This window comes from Pleurodeles waltl, chromosome 7 (assembly GCF_031143425.1).
Source record: "Pleurodeles waltl isolate 20211129_DDA chromosome 7, aPleWal1.hap1.20221129, whole genome shotgun sequence".
Lineage (NCBI taxonomy): Eukaryota > Metazoa > Chordata > Amphibia > Caudata > Salamandridae > Pleurodeles > Pleurodeles waltl.
Window position 1 is genome coordinate 1,139,250,515 of NC_090446.1, and position 19,626 is coordinate 1,139,270,140.

General features: G+C 42.7%; 1 protein-coding gene across 3 annotated transcripts in view; it reads right to left on the reverse strand.

Moving 5' to 3' along the window:
- ACOX1 (acyl-CoA oxidase 1) overlaps positions 1-19,626 on the reverse strand; it is a 147,846-nt gene that overhangs the window by 38,993 nt on the left and 89,227 nt on the right. For all 3 annotated transcript variants that reach the window (XM_069200196.1, XM_069200199.1, XM_069200197.1), the window contains exons 4-10: positions 17,767-17,874; positions 16,351-16,470; positions 14,344-14,459; positions 13,910-14,079; positions 9,625-9,787; positions 7,944-8,134; positions 6,872-7,051 (exon numbers count right to left, since the gene is read on the reverse strand). In XM_069200196.1, coding sequence (XP_069056297.1) covers positions 6,872-7,051; positions 7,944-8,134; positions 9,625-9,787; positions 13,910-14,079; positions 14,344-14,459; positions 16,351-16,470; positions 17,767-17,874 — 1,048 coding nt within the window. The remainder of the gene's footprint in view (positions 1-6,871; positions 7,052-7,943; positions 8,135-9,624; positions 9,788-13,909; positions 14,080-14,343; positions 14,460-16,350; positions 16,471-17,766; positions 17,875-19,626) is intronic.

Here is a 19,626-nt window from a genome sequence, read left to right on the forward strand (position 1 = left end):
GGCTTTTGAGACCGGATTTGGTGTATTTTGCAATATGTACAGAAAGTGAGGTATGGCCATCATTGAATCCGTCATTTTTTACTCAGATTCATACCCCCAATGTCATAGCGGGAGCGGAAACCAGGCTTTAGTTCTTCATGATTCTTTTAGTGTGAGCTCATTTCCACCACAGGCATCAGCCACAGGTGTCTGGTGCTGCTCACATCTCCTCTAAATGCGGCTCCCTTGGATGGTCTGGCATTGATCAGCAAGCCCTGGCACAACTGTGCGTGAGATCCAGGCAGACGTAGCCCGCTTCTGGGCTTGTCACAGTATTTGCGGCCCTGACCCAGGCCGATGCACACATCAAGATAGTTGCAGCCTAATCCAAGCTGGTACATAAGCAGTCAGACTGTTGTAGCTGACCTGGTTCAATACATATGGCAAGTTAGATTCATCACCGACCGGTCAATACACATGGCAAAGTAAATGCAGCCCAGCTTGGGGAGAGGAAGACGTTTGCGGTTCTTGCCGGGAATTGCAGAGAAACCCTCTGCAGCATGGATTGCTCTAGCTTCACTTTCCCAGGCCGTCCTCTATTTTCTGGGATGTTTTTCAGGCCAGGAACACAATAGGCTCATCCTAGTGGACAGTCTCTTCCCCAAAAGTGCCTGGCAGACTACTACCCTCCCTCAGTAGGTAAGCTTCTAGGCACTAGACAGAGTCTCAGCTCTTCCAGGAGAACGTGCATACTTCAGGAGATGTCCTTCGTTGCTGGGAACCTGGCTGTTAGGCAGACCGAGCCCTGATCACACAGTAGTCCCTTTAAGTACTCTGCGGGGTACTCCCTTCTCTGGTCATGAAGAGCTTAAAACTGCAACAAAATAAGGTTGTTTGGGTCCCATTTTTATACAGGTTTTCTAGACAGGAGACGTGGACCCACGGTCTCAAACCTCAAAACAGTTCTCTCAAGTGCCTTTCCGAGGCTACTCTCCAGACGCGGGCTTTGATTAAGGCGATGCACTGGGATTTAAGCACCCACAATATGGGAACAATGGAGTGTGAGGTTTCCGAACCGGTCTGTAAACACTCTGGGGTAACAATCCCAAAGGGACCAAGGGGTTTGCCTTACTTAGAACTATTCTCATATTGTACAATAAACACTGCATCCCAACTTTCACCTCACTATCTACGAAGTAGAAGTGTTCCGGAAGAACGTATCAAGAGTGACTTGCTAACTAGGTCTACACTAATTTTCTAAAGGTAGCCCTGTCTCCATCCTCCTCACTTCTCCACCCTCCACCCAATGGAATGGGGGCAATACACTTACATTGTCTGGGGAAGCTCTCCTCGTCCTCCATCTTTTACCATGGTAAACCAAGGGCATCCCAAGTGGATCACACTGGTTTTAGTAATCAGACTTGTACAGAGTTTCACTACTACATATGAACTACATGTATAGTAAGCACGCACTCAGCATACATACAGGATGTCCGTGGAAGGTTTTCACATAACAGCATAACTTTACACAAAAGAGACCAGTAGGCCACACTTGCACTGACACCAATAAAAAGGTCCGGTCATTTCGATGTGACCACAGTATGCCACCACCAGTGCCGTAATTGCCAACCCAAGGCATGGACAGTAGCACCTCTCTGTCCAATCGGAGGCTACACTTGGTGCACTCCTCCAAGTCACACGAAAGGTCCTGTACCTCATATTGTCAGTGTCTCACCAAGGCCTGCGAGCAGATGCTACATCAGCATGACACCAGGCCCAAAACAAAAATTCAGGAAACCAGATACACACACCGTTGAGCACTCAGGGCAGGAGTACATGACTGTATACCATGCAGGGGACATTGCTGTCCCAACAGAGACAGTATCTAAGATTACATGGCAAACCTCCTGCACATCATTCATGACCACCCTGATGCCCCTCTGAACAGACTTGACCCCAGTCACAGAATTAAACTACTGGGCTGTAGAAAATAATACCACAGTAGATAAGACAAAGATCTGACCATGCTGAGAGTTTGAGCTAAGGATGTTGTGATTTACAAGGAGCGCAAATATTAACTATACAAAGATCTTTCAGCTGCCTCAATGCTCATGTGTAGAGACTTCTGCCCAGTCACAAATCTACTCCGAGAAGACAATGGTGTCATGTTTTTCCACAGAAAAACAAACCGCACACAATCTGATCCCTGAAAGAAGTGAGGGATATCCTAGAGTTTGAGGAAGATAAAGACTAACAGGGGATTGTGGAGGACCTCTCTTGCCAAAAAGAAATTCGGCCTATCTGGCAGACAGCTAGATGTAACCAGGGTGCCATAGGGATCTCCCAGGCTGTATGGCTGAAGGAAAGCAAGACATGCTACAACACTTGAAGAAAATGGGATATGGCACAGAACAGCCACAGGAGAAAGATAATCACGGAAAGCCCATGGAAGGCACAATGTTCCCCTGCCTCACTGGTGGTAAAAATAGCTCAGATAGTACTTTCATGTTGGGGGCTGAGGGTTTGTTGCAGCCAGGTGGGAGGGGCCTAATGGAAACCTGACTAGAGAGGTACAACTGGAATCTACAAGAAAATAAACTTCATATCAGGATTCATGTCTGAAAATGGAAGGATTACCATCTCCAGTACTCAAGGTATAGATAGTTATGACTTAAGTTCGTAGTTGGACCATGTTGGTCCTGGTTTAGTTAAGCAGGGGAAGAGGGCGGAGGGAGCAGTTTTTAACAGGTACCAGATAATGAGTAAGGAAACAGAGATCTTAAGGACGCGGGCAGACACAAGCTTTCACTGACAAGATGTCATACAGGCTTATATCCTTGAATATAAAAGGGACAATTTACAGAACAAAAGACAACTACGAACTTATATTAGCAAGCATGTCTGAGATTTTGTCTTCTTGCAAGAAAAATTCTAGCACAAGGACTAATTTGAGATAAACCACAAACAATACTGAACTTCCGCTGACATGAAGACATCTGGAGTAGCGGGCAAAGTTCAAAAGAGACAGGCAGGGCCCCTCTATCAGAGTCCAACTCACACTCGCCCATTGACCCTATGTTTTCCTGAACCTGTTCACCCAAACAGCTCACAGAAATGCTTACTGGTAGGACTCTTCCAGGTAATGTTTGTGGAGATGGTAGGCCATTTGTTAGTAGGGGAAGAAAGCAACATGGCATTGGACTCCAAACTTGAGAAGACAAACAAACCATTCTCTGGCATTGAGACTATATTCGGGTGGTTAAAAAAAAAAAAAAAAAAAAAAAAAAAAAAGGGAGGCTGGCAGACCAAAGGACTGACTATGCCCACTCCACATGCTCATGTATTGACTATATATTTGTGTCACTCCTTCATTTAATACTCAGGCCAGACTTATCAGACACATACCCTTCTAGTCGTAAACATATAGCTGTTTCCTGGGGGAGGAGAGTCATGGAGGAGTTGGACAATCGTAACTGCAGGCCAACACCCTTAGAGACCCTGTCCCTTAAGACTGAGACAGTGAAAAAATAGGAGAATTTTTCAGGGCAAGAACCCCACCGGAGTTCGCGCCAACTAGCACCTGGTGTGCCTTCAAGGCAACTATGTGAGGATAGCCATCAGTATGGGAGCAAAGGTGAAAAAGAGAAAAGAGCTTTTTGAAAAAAACCTTAAAACAGAGCTTACAAGATTGGAAGCATCAGACAAGTTAAACCCAACCCAGAAGCATATGTGCTCCTGGATATGTCAAAGAAGGCAATTAAGGATACATAAAACGAATGGGGCAGAAAACCCTCTCCCGAGATCAGGCTAGACATTTTACAAGGGGAAAAAATAAGACTGGATTCATTTTAGCCCTAAAGTTGCCATACCAAAAATCAACAATGAACATAGCTGGAATTGGGAGACCAAATAGCACATGGACAATCTAAGAACAGGATAAACAAGAAACGCTGAAAATCATGCATTCCAAAAAACCCTGGGAACTGATGGCTTGCAAAATGTTCTGCCCTCAGCAGGGTGGGTGCATGGTGGGCCCTCTTTAATACATTCACAGATCCTTTGGGCCTGACTTGCACCATGTGCCAGAAGAAGTGTCCCTCATACCTAAACTTGGAAAGCTGCTGGAGGAATACTCCTCAGTCAAACCCACAGTTCACCTGAACTCCATAGCAAACATTTTCTAACAGACTGACTGATGTTGGGTAGACCAAGTCCACTTCAATAACTATACAAAGATCAATATTATGTTTGGCACATTGGGTGGAGCGGTTGAACAGGGAGAAAGTCCAAGTAATGGTATCCCTGGATACATAGAGAGCATTCAAATCAATGAGCTGTTGTTCCTTGGAGCTATCCTCGAAAATAACAAGACATGGGGATAAGATTAAAACATATATTCTTGTGGGATATACGTGTCCCACAGTATCCATCAACGTTACTGGTGGAGTGTCCCTGGTTTCCCCCTAAAAGACAGAACTGTCCAGTCTCCCGCAACTTGTTTCCATTGGTGGCAGAACCGCTAACCATACAAATCAAGAGCAGCACAGCAATTAGGGAAATCCTGCTGGCCAAAGCCACAGTATAAGCTATGTTTCTTTGCAGAGAATGTGCTCCCATCCCCAACAGACCCAGAAGAATCCTTGCCTGCAGTACGGAAGGAACTCTACTGCTTTGAAAAAAATGACCTGTGTTAAAATTAACAAATAAAAGTCAATAATTCTGAATCTTATAGCCCAGCTGGAAATAGTCTCAAACTTGCAACCTACTCAGCATTTAGATAGGAAACTGTTCAAACACATACTTAGGAAAAACCAAACCAGCGGGAGTGGGGGAAGCAGGGGTGGACTAGGAGAGAGGCCATTTGTCCTAACGTCCAGAAACAAATAAAAGATGTTTGTTGCTGCTGCCCGCTTTAGATTTCCTGGCTGGAGTGCATAAATGCCATCAAGATGAACATATTGCCAAGAGACCTGCATTAGTTTCAGTTGCCCTCTGCCAGTTTCCCCACATCAGAACCTCTACAACCTCTATATATACACACAATACACAGATATATACAACCTCTACCAAGATGCTTAATGACTTTCGAGTGAAAAGGGGGAAGGGCTTGTGTCCCGCAAAAAGATCATCATGGCACCAAGAGACTGGTGGACTAGCTTACCTCAAACTCTTCCAATTTATATATAATATAAAGTAGTCTACGGCAGCCCAGCCCCACATCCTGCTGGAGAAGGCTGCCAGACAAAGAAAGAAAAAAAGTGATCCTTAAGGACTCAGCAATGATGGAACGTTCTCTGTGTGACCAAGCCTAGTTTAAAAAGGCCAGCACCCCTGAAACACATACCCGGCCACTCTGGATGAAACTGCTTGAGATATCGGACCAAATGGGTGATAAAGGGAAACTAACCTCCTTTCCATTGCTACACACCGAGATCAACTGTAAGCATTGAGAGGAGACAATTTTCTAAGGTAGGAAAAAGGGGAATGTAGAGCCCTAGCAGACTTTTTTCTGGTGAGGAAAAATAAAAACATTCTATTGTAATGTAAAGTAACAACCCTCAACCCCCACCTCCAAAACCAAACTGACCCAAAGTTCCCCCTTAGCTTCCCACCCAATACCAACAAGAAGCTGTGGATACTAGAACAAGTGTCAGCACATAGAGCCTGATGGAGGGATTCCTTGCTCAGCTAAAGTGTAACCCTTAAACAAATATATGAGGAACTGGAGTAATGACTGAGTGCATCAGGTACCTATTTTAGCACAACAGGTACCCGTTGCTTGTGGTAGTGGGTGGATGCAAATACTATGTATCTGTCTTAACCCTATGAAAATTTTACTTTAACTCTCCTGCCAAGTCATAACTGCTTTGTATACTGTTTAAAATTAAATAAATGAGAAAAGAACTGGTACAGAAACACTGTATAAATGTAAGGTTTTTAACTGCCAGATAATTTCTCGTGATTCCAGTTGATCTGCACAATGTACAAAGTACCATCGGTTGACTATTATCAATAAATAATGCCTGCCAACCAAGGGCATTTATTTATTTACTTATTTAATGAATGTTCTTATATAGTGCACCTGGATCAAAAGGTATTGGCATGCTTCAAATGAAACAAGATAACAGGAGAATATATTGGGTAGATGCTTTAATATACTTTCATAAATCAGCGAAACAAGAATCAACAGGTGAGTAGGGAATACCCATTGGGATCAGAGTAGGTCAAGAGAAACTTATTTGAACGCTCAGTTACATAAAAGAGAAAACGGTGTGTTTTGAGGTGTTTCCTGTAGGTGTCTACTTTCAGGGCAAATAGTTCTAGGCTCAAGAGCTGTCCATAATGCACTTTTTTGCAACCGTTGAGATACATTTTAGTAGATGTACATTTGGACAGTACATAGGTTATAGTGTTTATTCGGTTTATGAAAAGCAAGGCAATGAAAATGAAAAAAAAAAATAACACCTAGCAAGGCCTTAATGGACATTTACTTATTTACTGCAAGTGATGTCAGTGATTTCCCTCTGATTGGCTAACAAGGGTTTTCTGTGGTGTGCAGTGGGCCCCAAGACCAGGCACCTCGTTTTGCAATCTGGCTCTACTTTCAGTCACACAATGCTTAAGATGAATACACAAGACCCTACACAACACCTGATCCTCACAATCTGTTAACTTGGGCAAAGCAAAATGCTAATTGTAGTAGCTACCAATGTAACTCTCATTGTGATTTACAGTGTGACACACTTGTGCACAACAATATTGTATACAACAATAATAAACTGAGCACACAAGGCTAACATGTTGGCCATTTTAGGAATACAATGACATTGCTGCATTGCCAGCACCCAAAATTAAGACAAAAAAATGAGATTCACTGAGAAGAATACTTTACCAAGCTGCGCGCAGTTTGTAGGCCTCCACCAGACTGGCTAGGTCATTAATGTTCACCACCACAGGCCGAGCAGCCACTGGGTGTGGCTGAATACGCTGCAGTGACAAATCATTGAGATAGGAGACCATGCCACCCACTGATCTCCCAGCGCTGACCTGCATGTAACTTTTCACCAGGAATCTGCAAAGGATAAGAAACAAGATGTCTATGCTGTTTCACTAAAGGCCTCGCCCGAACACCTGAGACTGTGACCAGATTGAAAGAGTAAGGGAATGCCCTCTTGCAATAAGTATCTCAGTGGGAACTGAGGAGTTGCAGATTGACGAAGATAGGGCAATGGACTAGGTTATGAAATATCACAACCAGGAGCAATTTCTTGATGAGCTATGTTGTATGCACAGTAGAGTATGAATTAGTGGGATGTAACACATCTCCTGTAAAGCTTCATACAGGAAAATGAGATTGTAGGGCTCTAGCATGCTAGTCCTATATTATGAACCTCAAGTGAGGTAATTCGGTATTTGGCCAATAGAATCTTAAGAACAGTCCTAAACTCACAACGCACTGAATGCCTTTTCCAAGTACGCATTCCTCAGATAATGTGTTTTTAGATTCCACTGACAACATGCAAATTAGATGGAAAATTACTTTGTTGTAGAAACAGCCAAAGAAAGACAGCAGCAGGTGCTTTACAACTCACAGGGAAACTTTCCTTTAGAAGGCTAAATGTGGTGGAATCTGAGCAGCTGGTTCTATGTGGGATTAAGGATTTGTCATTCAAAGCAAAGAGGGATTTGGTCACAGATAACTAGTCAGCAGTTTTGACATTTCACCTTAGACCTACACTTCATGAGCAAATCAAGAAGTCATGGCTGTTTGACTGTAGTAATTAAACCTAATGCAAAACCTATGTTGGCAGAAAACAGATGAAGCTACTCCTCCCAAGAAAGATTAAAATGAACAACCACCATTTACATCAGAATGTCACACCCTTAAACAATATAATGGAAAACAAGCGATTTAAGAGAGAAATTGTGCTGAAACACAGGAATCCATGGATGAAGTTTGTTACCTGGCTGTCTGAAGCATCATGACTGTGTTTTCGCCTTCATAGGTGCAACTTGGTGTGAAAGTTACATAGATATCAGGAAGCCCACTACAGCGGGAATAGCCGTGTCCACCACATGCCATCCTGCACTCTTCGATCCCAGCACTAGCAATCCAGCTAGTGAATGCTTTCAGACCAGCAGACAGTGCATGGAGCTAATGGTACAAGGAGAGAAAGAGTGAGATGTCAAAAACCTAACAAAATGCTTTCCTTATGGTAAGATTAATCCTATCGCTGCCTAGCCTTATCCTGGCCTTGATGAATAGCACATCTCTACCCTGAGGTGGCTATACCCCCAATAATATCCAATCTGCTCATCAAGCTCCAGGCATTGAGAAATTCCTAGGTGCATCAGCCCTCAATCCTTGTTGAATGGAATGGGCAGACTCTGACCAGCAGTGTTAAGAATGTGAGGTTGCACCAGAAGCATGCTGAATCTGAATTACTTCTCTGGACTCAGTTTAAACTGATCAAATACAGACATCTCATGGCACTTCTATGGCTGTAAAAACAAAATGCATAGTTTATTTGTGTTAGGAAATGGATCTTTCCATTGCAAAAAGTCAACAAACCTTTCCCTAAGCATTTCATATCTACAGATGTAAAATGCCTCTTCCAGATGGTGCACAGACACCACACCATAAAGACCCAAAACTTTGCTGGCACATAACCTCCAGTGGCACCTTTGAACACCATCCTCCACGTCACTCCCCACTGCTTGCTAGACAAAGGCCCTAATGGCGTTCCAAAGCTTTAGTATTTATGAATATTTTGGGGGGGCTGAGGATCGTAAACTTTAAAAGGTATTTGGTCAGGGCAGTGGTTAGATTTGTTGGGATACTAGGGTGTTGATTAATCAGTTAGTTACTTTGAAACACGTGGACATCGTTCTGGCGTGGTTTGCTCATTAAAGAAAATAAAAGCAAGCACTGATGACTTCTGGAACTTGCTGCTGCCTCAACCAAACCCCTCCACTTTTGCAGTCACAGGCTGAGAAAGACCTAGCCCCCTGTCCCATTCAAGACTTGTTCTATGCAGCCGCTCTCTCCCACCATGATAAGTTTACAACGACCAGTTAGGGAATAAGCCACCCCAACACAAGGCTGCCTAGCCTTTCCCTTCCACCATTACAGTGTAGTTCATATAGCCTGTTGACACACCCCATCCAACAGATCTAAGCCATAGCCTCTACCTCCCACCATTGTGGCATTAGCTTGCAGTAGTGTCTCCTGCCTTACACTCCTTCTTGCCATCTTAACAAAGCTACCCAAGACCGATTAGCAATGTCTACTGCTCTACATCTCTTCTTACAGACCTGTAAAATTACTTTGCCAAGTCACTATGGCACCACACCTCTGCTAGCCTACTTTGTAGAGTAGCTTCTACTACCTTGTTCAGGTCTGTCATCCATTCCACTCCATTGATCCAGTCCTTCTTACAAAGAGCAGCTGGTGAGGTTAGGTACCCAGCATAACTCTAGTTCACAGATTTCTCTGCCACCAGAGCAAAATTACTTCAAGTAGTGGGTTAAAGTCTCCCGAGGCTACTCCACCTCCCCACCATGGACTAAACTCAGGCACCTTTAAGGGCACCCCACCTTCCCCACGCTACGCATATGTCAGCCTTCCCCATATTACACCAATACCTCTGGTAACTCGCTGAGGTTCCCCTGGTTGATGTCTCCTGTGATGCGATGGTACGTGCGGTTCATGTAGTCCCCAACAAACCAGAAGGCATATGCAGTTGCAAGCAATGGAAAGAGCTTGTACTGCTGGGTCTGATAGTCCAGAATCTGAGGCTCAGGCTCACTGTGCGCCAAAAGGGAAGGTGAAATAGAGAAACAGTGATGAACAATGCAGCTCAGACTCCCCATTCAGCAATTATATAGTTAGCTTGTAAGCAAATAAGAGGATCAGAAGGTACAGAATTTTAACAATAAGTTACTAACTGGCAATTTCAATTGTAAAGCTTTGGTATCCTTCACAGATTTACACACCTTCAATTCGTTTCCACTGTCAGAATGGGAATCTCTAGTAAATTGTTCTACACAATAGTATTAACTTGTCCACCTTAGCTTTTGGTTCTGCATTGCAGCCAAATAGGCCACCATGCCTCTGACTTTACTAGTACGGTGGTACAAGGAAAGCAAATGTATCTTCACAATCAAGGAGAGAGGGTCGTTTATCGATTTAGATCATACCAACTTCAGTGAACTCTAGTTGCAGGTAGGTACCCTTCTGTTCTCCAGCATTAGCCCTTGCAGAGATTCATCTCTGTTGAGGCATCTGCCACTTTCGACAGGCTACGTTTTCTTCACATGTCCAAATGAGGTGTTCCCAGAAGGAGTGCTGCTGTAATCTTTATCCCTTTGGTGGAACGTGCATACATTATGCAAACATTTTTTCTTTTTAAAGCAGGACACAGACTGGTATCTTGAAAGCAGTCCGATATTTATCAACTGGTGTTTTCTCTGCACAAAGCTGTTTCTGTTATCTGACAGGCCCTGGGGACCAAGGAAACGTGCCTTGTGTGAAAGAAGGTTGTCTTGCAGACAACATACAGCCTTTCAACCACTGGCAATTGAAGTTGGTGTGCCCAAACAAGTAGGATTTTTACTTTACTCTTCCACAGCTGGAGTGGGCTGATGATGGGAAGCTCTGGAACTGTCATTTCAGTGAGCCTCAAAGCTGCTATTTTTAATTTCTGTAGCATACAGACCCTGGGACACATTTTATCATAAAGTACCTACATGAGCTAGGTGTGGTACATTGTGGCAAAATAGATAGGATGAGAATGCACACAGTCAACTATTTGATTTGCTTTGGATCGTTTTCCAGTCATAGCTGCCTCTACCTTATGAAACCTACTGTAAACCTTTCTAAATGGTGGATTGGTACAGGAGAAGATTGAAGACTGCCTAATGTATGCTGGACCAAATCCCAAATTACCATCTGCACAATAAGGTCTAAGGGATGCGTTTCCTGCTTTGTTCTGAATGCTATGAACTGGAAGACTGCTCGGAGGGTTAAGAGAATTAGCTTACTGCTAAGCCCACAAGGAAAAAGGAGGTCCAGTACCTGACCAGAAAAAGCATGCTTGCTGTTTGGCACTTCTTTCACTGAGGCAGCAATGTATGAAAGATACTTGTAGTTCTGGTATTGCATCATAGGAATTTTCATTGAAATTGAGAAATGGTTACTTTCTTTCAGTCCTGGATCCGCATTATAGGAATCTTCACTGAAGTCATAAACGACCCACCCGTCTCCCCAGCTTTGTTTATGTTGTGGATCTCTGACTTTTGAATGTGTAAAGGATTGACAGAAGCAGGCAACTGCTAATACAGTGCATCATGCGAATGGATAATTCCTTAAAGGCATCTTAAAGGAGCAGCAGTCTATGTTCACACCTTTATGATGAAACACTATCTGGCTACACTTTTTCCACAATGATAGATTTTACCTGTTTTTACATTTCAAATGCTACATCGCACAACAGTCTACAATTCGAAGAAAATCTTGTCTTGCCTTTCTGAAGGGTGCTGCATCCCTTATGGACAACAGTACTCTCTGTGTTGGATTTGAAGTATTTAAGGGTTTATGCATGCAGCGGGAAATTAATCTAACATTTATGTCTATCAATGAAGACCCTATGATGAGGAAAGATTTTTCTCATTCGCATACCTGTTGTCTGATGTCCAAGGAACCTTCCCTGGCAGTTTTGGAAGTTGTGGTTCACCAGATAAGTTGTTACAGTCCTGACGACCTGGACTTTTTTCCATTGGCCAATTTTAAATCCGGCACATTTGCTCTTGCAAGTGAAAATGTGATTTTAAAGGACAAGGTTTCCTCAAAACTGTCACTGGTTTTAAACCATTGCTTGTTTTCAGTGCCCAAAATGCACTGCTGCCCCATAGTAGCCATTTTTAAGAATCCCATCAAGAGATTGGTGTGTTTTAATACTTAATACCAGAGGCTGTCTTTGCTACAAGAAAAATCCTCAATTTGTTTTCTATTTAATATCATATGGTGTCGACATCAGATTGACTTAATTTTTGCTTCTATCAAATCCATATACATTTTCTTTACCTTAATTTTGTTTTGGAATTTTATCACATGTACTTCCTAATCATAATGTTGTGTTGGTTTTGCTGTTCAAGTGTGATCTGTGTGACTTTGATGTTTGTGCTAATCTGCCAACAGTACGTTCAGGGTTGCTTATAGAAGTCTATTTAGTTCAAGGCGCTAGAGCGTTTTGACTCTGTGGCAGCACAGCCGCGTATTAAGACTAAGACTGACTTCATTAGTGAGCACTAATCTGGTTCCCTACAATCAGGATATACAATCCTTTGACACTCAGGGTGACAGTGGTGATGGATTTCATGGTAGTATTCCTCTTCGTCACCAGGAAGTAATGGATGTCCAACTGGACAGGATCTGAAAATCCCTTATCTACATTTTACGTAAAATCCAATAATGTAATTCCACTTTCACCTTGTTGGAAATATTTGCATTGTTACATAAATTGGTGGCAATATAGCAAGCAATCCAAGGCTAAAAAACAAAGTTGTAGTTGAAGAGGCCTAGGTAAGCGATGTAAGCCAAAACTCGAACTTTAGAAAACACCTGTCTCATAAGACTGCTTGACATGTACATGAACTGGTCTTTTTCAGCGTGGGCTCCTTTCTGCCCAGACAGAGCCATATCTTCCATACCTTGTGCAGGCATAGTTCCCCCCTGATAACTAGGACGATTTCTGAGGCATGAGACTATAGATTGTTATGTATGTCAGGTGTTCGTGGGAAGAAGGGCACTAGTTACTGAAGAGATTGAGATGCCACATCCATTTCACTTGCAGTCCCTTACTATGTTGATCTGTAGGTTATCTATGTTTCTTTGGTTGTTGATAAGAATGCTTTTTTCACAAGAGGGTCATCGAAGGAAAACTCACTGACAAGGATTGAGCAGGTGGTGAGAATAGATATGAGGCAGTTGTCAAAAAGCAGATAATCTATTCAGGAGGCACAAGAGGTTTTGGCATCTCTTTGCTCACTGAGGAGTAGGAGGCTTCGTCAATGGGAGAGGGAATGATTTCCACAGAGGACCTGTGGGTGAGTACATGAAGTTATGCATTTTTTACTTGAGAAACCAGAATATCAACAGGCTGAGGACTTAGTGCATTTTCTGAAGCAGACGCAGCAGAAGCAATTTTGACAGACTGCTTGCCAGAGAAAGCAGACTCTGTGAGGACAAAGTCAAATCTACTCTCTGGATCCTTCAACATTTTAGCTCAAAATAATCTGTGGATCTTCCAGTCCTGGGGTACATGCTTGAGATGCAAACAAGAATGCATTCTAAATATGAGTTATCTATCAACATCGTTTTATGTCTACAAGTTTGAGAGGGCTTTGGGAATGTCTTTGTGGACTTGACAGGAAGATCAACCCAGGCTAGAAATTACCATGACATGAGGTACCCAGAGACAGCTTCTTAGATAGCAGGGGAATGCTACAAATGTACTGTGACAGGAGCAGCACATAAATGCCAACTTCAAATACTTATAAAAAGTTGAAAATACTGAAATGAGGATTCCCTTTACAGGAAAAATAGAATCGGCGATATGCTGACTGCCAGGAAAAGTCTCTCCAGCTGATTAGCTACAGTGCAGACCCAAACAGTGAGGTGGATAAGCTCCATACATTATTGTACTAAATGTGCATTTTAATAGTAAGAGCACTTCCAGACTAATGGTCGGTAATAATTCAAAGCAAGTGACTACATAAGCTTCACTGATAAAGAATGCAGATTCTCTGGTTTTCAGATCAATTCCTCACCAACTAGGTTATTTTTGCAAATGTTTCTTTTTATCTGGAGGGTGATCCGTAACAGCAACTAGCGACTAGCTATGCTATGTGCAAAAGGATTCCTCCTTACCCCGGCCTCAACTCGGACTGGTGCCGCACAGCACTGTATCGGATCGCGATGGTGCACGCTCTGGACAGGCAGCGTGCTGACTCTCCTACAATGAGAGAGCGGATGAACACCATGGTGCCATACGTCAATTTTGCGCTCACCGGCTTTACATAAGTACCATTGGGCTTCACCTAAAGAAATGTGACAAACATTAATCCACAAGATCCTATATGTTTACTAGCAAATCCTGCTGCTTCTTATAAGCACAAAGGTTGTACAGACATCTCTGAGGTGGTGCGCCCTGAAAGGAACACAGCCAGATAGGGTACAAAAGCAATACCACAAGGGACACGTGCAATAACATCACAAGGGGAACATGTAGCAACAGTAGCAAATGAGTAGAAACCCTTACAAACACACCTGATACCGTGTTTAACAGCACAAGCTCTTCTTACCTGGGCATACTTCATCAGCATATTCTCCCGAGGGATGCGAACGTTGTCCAATTTCAGAAAGCCGTTATCAGTTTCGTCAAAGCCAAATTTGGGCCCAATGTCCCCCACAGTCACACCTATGTCAAAGTAATCATCAGTCAGGTTCTCTGTACAACCCTTTGCAAGGGAGCAGTATTTAGTATTTTTAACGCACAATTATTCACTCAAGTGTAGCATGCTATTGAGATTCACTTGAAGAGTTCCATACTAAATGTTATGTCAAGAAATTAACCAATCACCTTAGAAGATGGAAAGAGCCATCCAACAGAACTGATTGGTTCTGTACAGAGATTGACTGGCATACTATTCCACAATTATGCTGCAGGCAATAAAAAGCTCTACCCCCAATCGTGGCTCATCAAATGTAGGAACAACAAGTAGACAGGCCTTTTCAGATCTCAAAAACCTCCTTGATTTATAAAACGTTAATCTCTTGAATAGCGGTTTTAAGCCATAGTCGTAAAGTGTACCAGACTGAGCCCTATTATACAAAGTCCACAAAGTCCCTGTCTGTGCTATAGCACACCTTTCAAAAGGTGTGCCTGGCATAGAACGGGAAAATGAGCATTATCATGATGAATGCGCTGTCCCCAGGGCAGCTGCAAACTTGTGGCTGTCCTCAGGGCACCACATTGAGTGAAATACAGAATGGTTGCTTCCAATCCACTCCATGTTTCACAGAGCAGGCAGCAAATGCCTGCACTTTAACAAGGGGACAGAGCTACCCCTGCAGGAGAGTCAGTGAGTGACTGCACCCACCTGCAGGAGGATGCCTGGGTGGGGTCCTATGGACCCACTTCCCACAACCCCTTCCTCCAAAACCCCCAGGGCTGCCCTCAGTGGACTCTAACATGTGCGACAGAACTATTAGTATTAAAGTAGGAGGCGCACAAGCATCTGCGGCCACTTCTGTAATACAATAGTTTTGTTGAGTTGCACAAATAGGGTGAACAGGCCAGTTGTGCCCCCGGGGCATTACGTACAATTCGGCACCTGGAAGTCCGTGAAGCTTGGATAGAGATGGAGGTATATCATTTTGGAAAATTAGAATCAATATTTGTGGCATTTTGGAAAAGTTGTAATGTATCCAGTCGTTTCTCAAAAAGATCCATGCAGACTGCATTTCAGTGGTCCAACCTGGCAGAAATGAAAGGATTCATAATCTGGATTCGTTACAGGATAGAAAACAGATTTCAAAATCCTCACTTGAAAAAAAAAAAAAACTCTGCTAGGGACTTAATTTGATCATCAAGCTTAAGGCTCATGTCAAATTGTATGCTTAAGTTTCTCACACATTGAACTGGTACAGGTTTTTGGGCCACTGATGACAACCAACAATAATTCCATACAGTTGATGGATGAAAGGGAGGTAGAATGTCTGTTTTCTTACGACTTTGTACATTTTTGAGTATTCCATTATTGAACTCTTGTCAGACAATTGAACAGATTTTCAGCTTTAAGACTGGGGTCACCATCAACTGTAAATAGCATGGAAGTATCATCAGCATACATAAATAGAGATGGTCCCTACGAGTGGATCAAATGGGCCAATAGAAACATATACAAATTCATAAGCAAGGGGATAAAACCGACATCTGTGGCATCCCGCAGGTCAGAATCTGGTTTCAGACACAACTGAGGCCATTGTCCCCCTGAACAATATGGTTTGTCAAAAATGACACAGCTACTGATCACCAAGCTAAATGAGCTGAGGTAAAGGTGAGTTGCCAATATCACCATTAAATAAGAAGCTGAATTAAGAATGGATCCTGGCTTGAATCTGAGGTCCTGTTGCTGCATGCCAAGAGTTTTCAGACAACTTCTACTTGCACCACAGACATCACATGTTTGAAAAGGCCCGTTCTGTACGTTCCGGGTCTGGCTTTCCGTAGTGGAGATTTTACATCTGAGCAGCCCTCCGCATATTCAAGGACTCCCCTCGCCCCTCTAGTAATGACATTTTCTCACCTGGAAGTGGCTGATGAGTGCCGATGTGGCGAATGGGCACGATGAATGCATGGAGGCCCTTGCACTGGCCCTGGGTGTACAACTGAGCGAGCACAATTGCATGGTTTGAGGTCTTTCCAACTACAAAGGAACATAGAGAGGACACAGAAGGGTTACAGTTAATGCACACAGAAGTACAATGTGGTCACATCTTTTTTTACCACCCTCCTTCATCTGGACACCAAGGGCAATAACTCACCCTAGACTACACCAAACTGGGGTACTCACTAATAACTTACCACTGGAGTTTGCTGCTGTACATTTACCTCATCATTAAGTCAATGAGAGTACTTCACTCCAAAGCTTCAACAAGGTTACTTCATCTGCTCCACGACTCTACTTCTTAACTATACTACTTTTCTTCTGCACCAATATTTTGACATAACTCTTTCAACTCATATCACTACTTAATACTAAAACCTATTGTCCTGGAGTTAACTCTTTGAGTGTGGGTTCCTCATTTATTGCCTGTGTGTGTACAACAAATGCTTAACACTACCCTCTAATAAGCCTACTGCTCGACCACACTACCACAAAATAGAGCATTAGTATTATCTAATTTTGCCACTATCAACCTCTAAGGGGAACCCTGGGACTCTGTGCACACTATCTCTCACTTTGAGATAGTATATACAGAGCCAACTTCCTACACTTTTGTTTTACATGGCTAAGAATCCCTTGATGCATTTTGGAAATTAACAATTATTTGTACATTTCATCGAATGTAATACAGAGTTTGCTTACTGAGGAACATATGTTTTTGCATCCTTGGGAATCAAGTGATTGTTTCCTCAGAGAGAAGATATAATTTTATAAATGACCAGAGTTAGCATGACTTTCTGACTTCAAACCCAGGACACAGGTGTCTTAGGCTTCTGTGTTTAGAACCTGTTGAAGATGGCTACCAGGTTTACTCAAGACTGGGAATGTGAACTCCAATGTTAGCTATTTTACAGCGATTATGATAATTCTATGACATAATCGTCCTAGGCCTCTCAAGTAGGATTCAAGTTTCCGAAAGCTCTTTTAGCTAAATGTGTAGTTGGTTGTAGCATCATAATCTATGCAACCAAGGTACATTTGATTTGGCACCAGGTTTTAAAAGCTGATACCAAAGTGTCCACCACAGACTTGATGAAATTAGCCTTAGGACACAAAAAGCCAGCTGCTGCTTCTTCTGCCTTTTTTAGTGTAGGATTTGGCTTCTCCTATAAAAAGGGAAATTAGTTAAATAATCCACTACAACCTTGCTCAACAATACGGAGGACTCCATCATTCACACCAACCACCAAAGTATCCCTATGCTCCTTGTCTGGAGTTATAGCTACACACTCAAATATTCATCTAACACCTTGTGAAATGAGAAGTGGTACTTACGTCCACCTGGCCACCATTTGATTGAAGATACAGTGGGGCTGTTAAGGATGAACTCCTGCGTTGATGGGTCGTAGGTGGCGGTTGTCTCAAGACCACGAAGGTGTGTCCCTATGAGTGAAAAAATGTTAGGCACATATAGTGGAGGCTCCCGGTAGTGCAAAAGACACCCAATATAAAGTAAGCATGCAAACAGAGATTAATTCCCTCCCCCACCAAGAATAGGAGCTAACAGATTCCATACAGCCACCTCCCACAAGATGCGCCCATCTGTTTCAGAGGTCAGGTTACAAAGTCACCACCTTGAAAGGCCAGCTAGAAAAATAGCAATTGAAAGTAATTTATCCAGAAGCAAGAGGAGTAGCAGCCATAAAGTCAAAATTTGCCAGCAAAGCAAAAAAACAGAGATGAACAAGGTCCACTATATTGATTAAGCTGCAACCTCCCATTAGGGTCTGAGAGGCCCTTCTAAGACACAGGAGTCCATGCTACTCCTGTCTCTGCTACTCCTTTACATAAAAAGTACATGGATTGAATGGGGTGGGAACAGAACAGTACTGACTTTACAATAGACTTTCCACCCTCACACCCAAACTGTTCCTTTAGAAACATGCTGCTTTGTATCTCCCTATTGTTTTTTATGTGAATAATACAATGTAGAAAGGAAAGACCACATGAGGGGTTGGCTCTTCTAGAAAGAGAAATAGTTTGGTTGCTGTTCCACTATTCCAAATCAAATGCATGATAAACGCTGCCACAAACTATGTAGATCTCAAAATGGTGAACATGTGCCCTCTTTTTATACTGAATAAACATCTGTTTTAAGCCATTCCACCCGTTATTTGCTGTTTAAAGTGCAGTCCAGGACCAAAAAGGGCCATATTCCCCAAGTTTGTGCTATAAATTATCAATGTCAGCTGCAAGCATAATATGTCGGATAGCTCCTTTGTGATCCATTTACTGCCTAAAATGTAACTGATGTCTTTGTGGCACTGTTGCAACCTTCTTTCCCTAGTATTTGCCTTCACAAGCAGTATGTGAAAGGAAACTAACGTCTTGACAAACAGGACCAACTTATACTATTTGAAAAGCCTTCCTGGGCCAATTTCTCAAATTATGTCGGGTAGAAAGCCTGGTGAAAAAAAATCTGCTCAGCTCCTTACATGAGAACATTTATTTGTGGGAAGTAAAGAAGATGTAGTGAAATTAATGGATAGGGCAAGTGACACTAAACATCCATATTCATGGGGTAGAAGCTCAGGATTGGTTTACCCTTACCAACTCACATCAACAGGTGAATAATTGAATGAAATCCCAGAACAGCACACTAACTACCTAGTGAAAAAAAGGCAAAAATGAACATATTCACCTTAAAGGTTCAGGATATCACTAGCATGTAACCCACCTTGGTAAAGTCGGTCTACTGTTTAACTCTACAACCCTCAGCCTGTCTTTCAAAATGTTACCATCATGGGCATTTTAACCCCCCAGTCTTCATTTTCAACCTAAAAATCTACCCTGTGTACTGACACCAAGGTGCTAATACTTAATACATAACACCATAGATTAGAATGGCCAATGTTGCAAGAAAGTAACTAAAGACAATTGACTGACTGGCCTACAACAGCCCTTCATAGTAGTTCTGGTTCATTATTTGCAAGAGGCAAAGGTTAGCACCCGACAGGAGGTATTGTTGCCAAAGGGTATTTATTTTAGGAAGGCAGATAGGAGGGGTAGGACATGAGGCATTTCTACTTCACTTGTATTTCTAAGGCCAAAGGACTCTACAATGCCATGTTGTATTCTTTTGTGAACTATTTAATCTGAACTCCTGTGAAAGACATTGCCCCTACAACACTATGT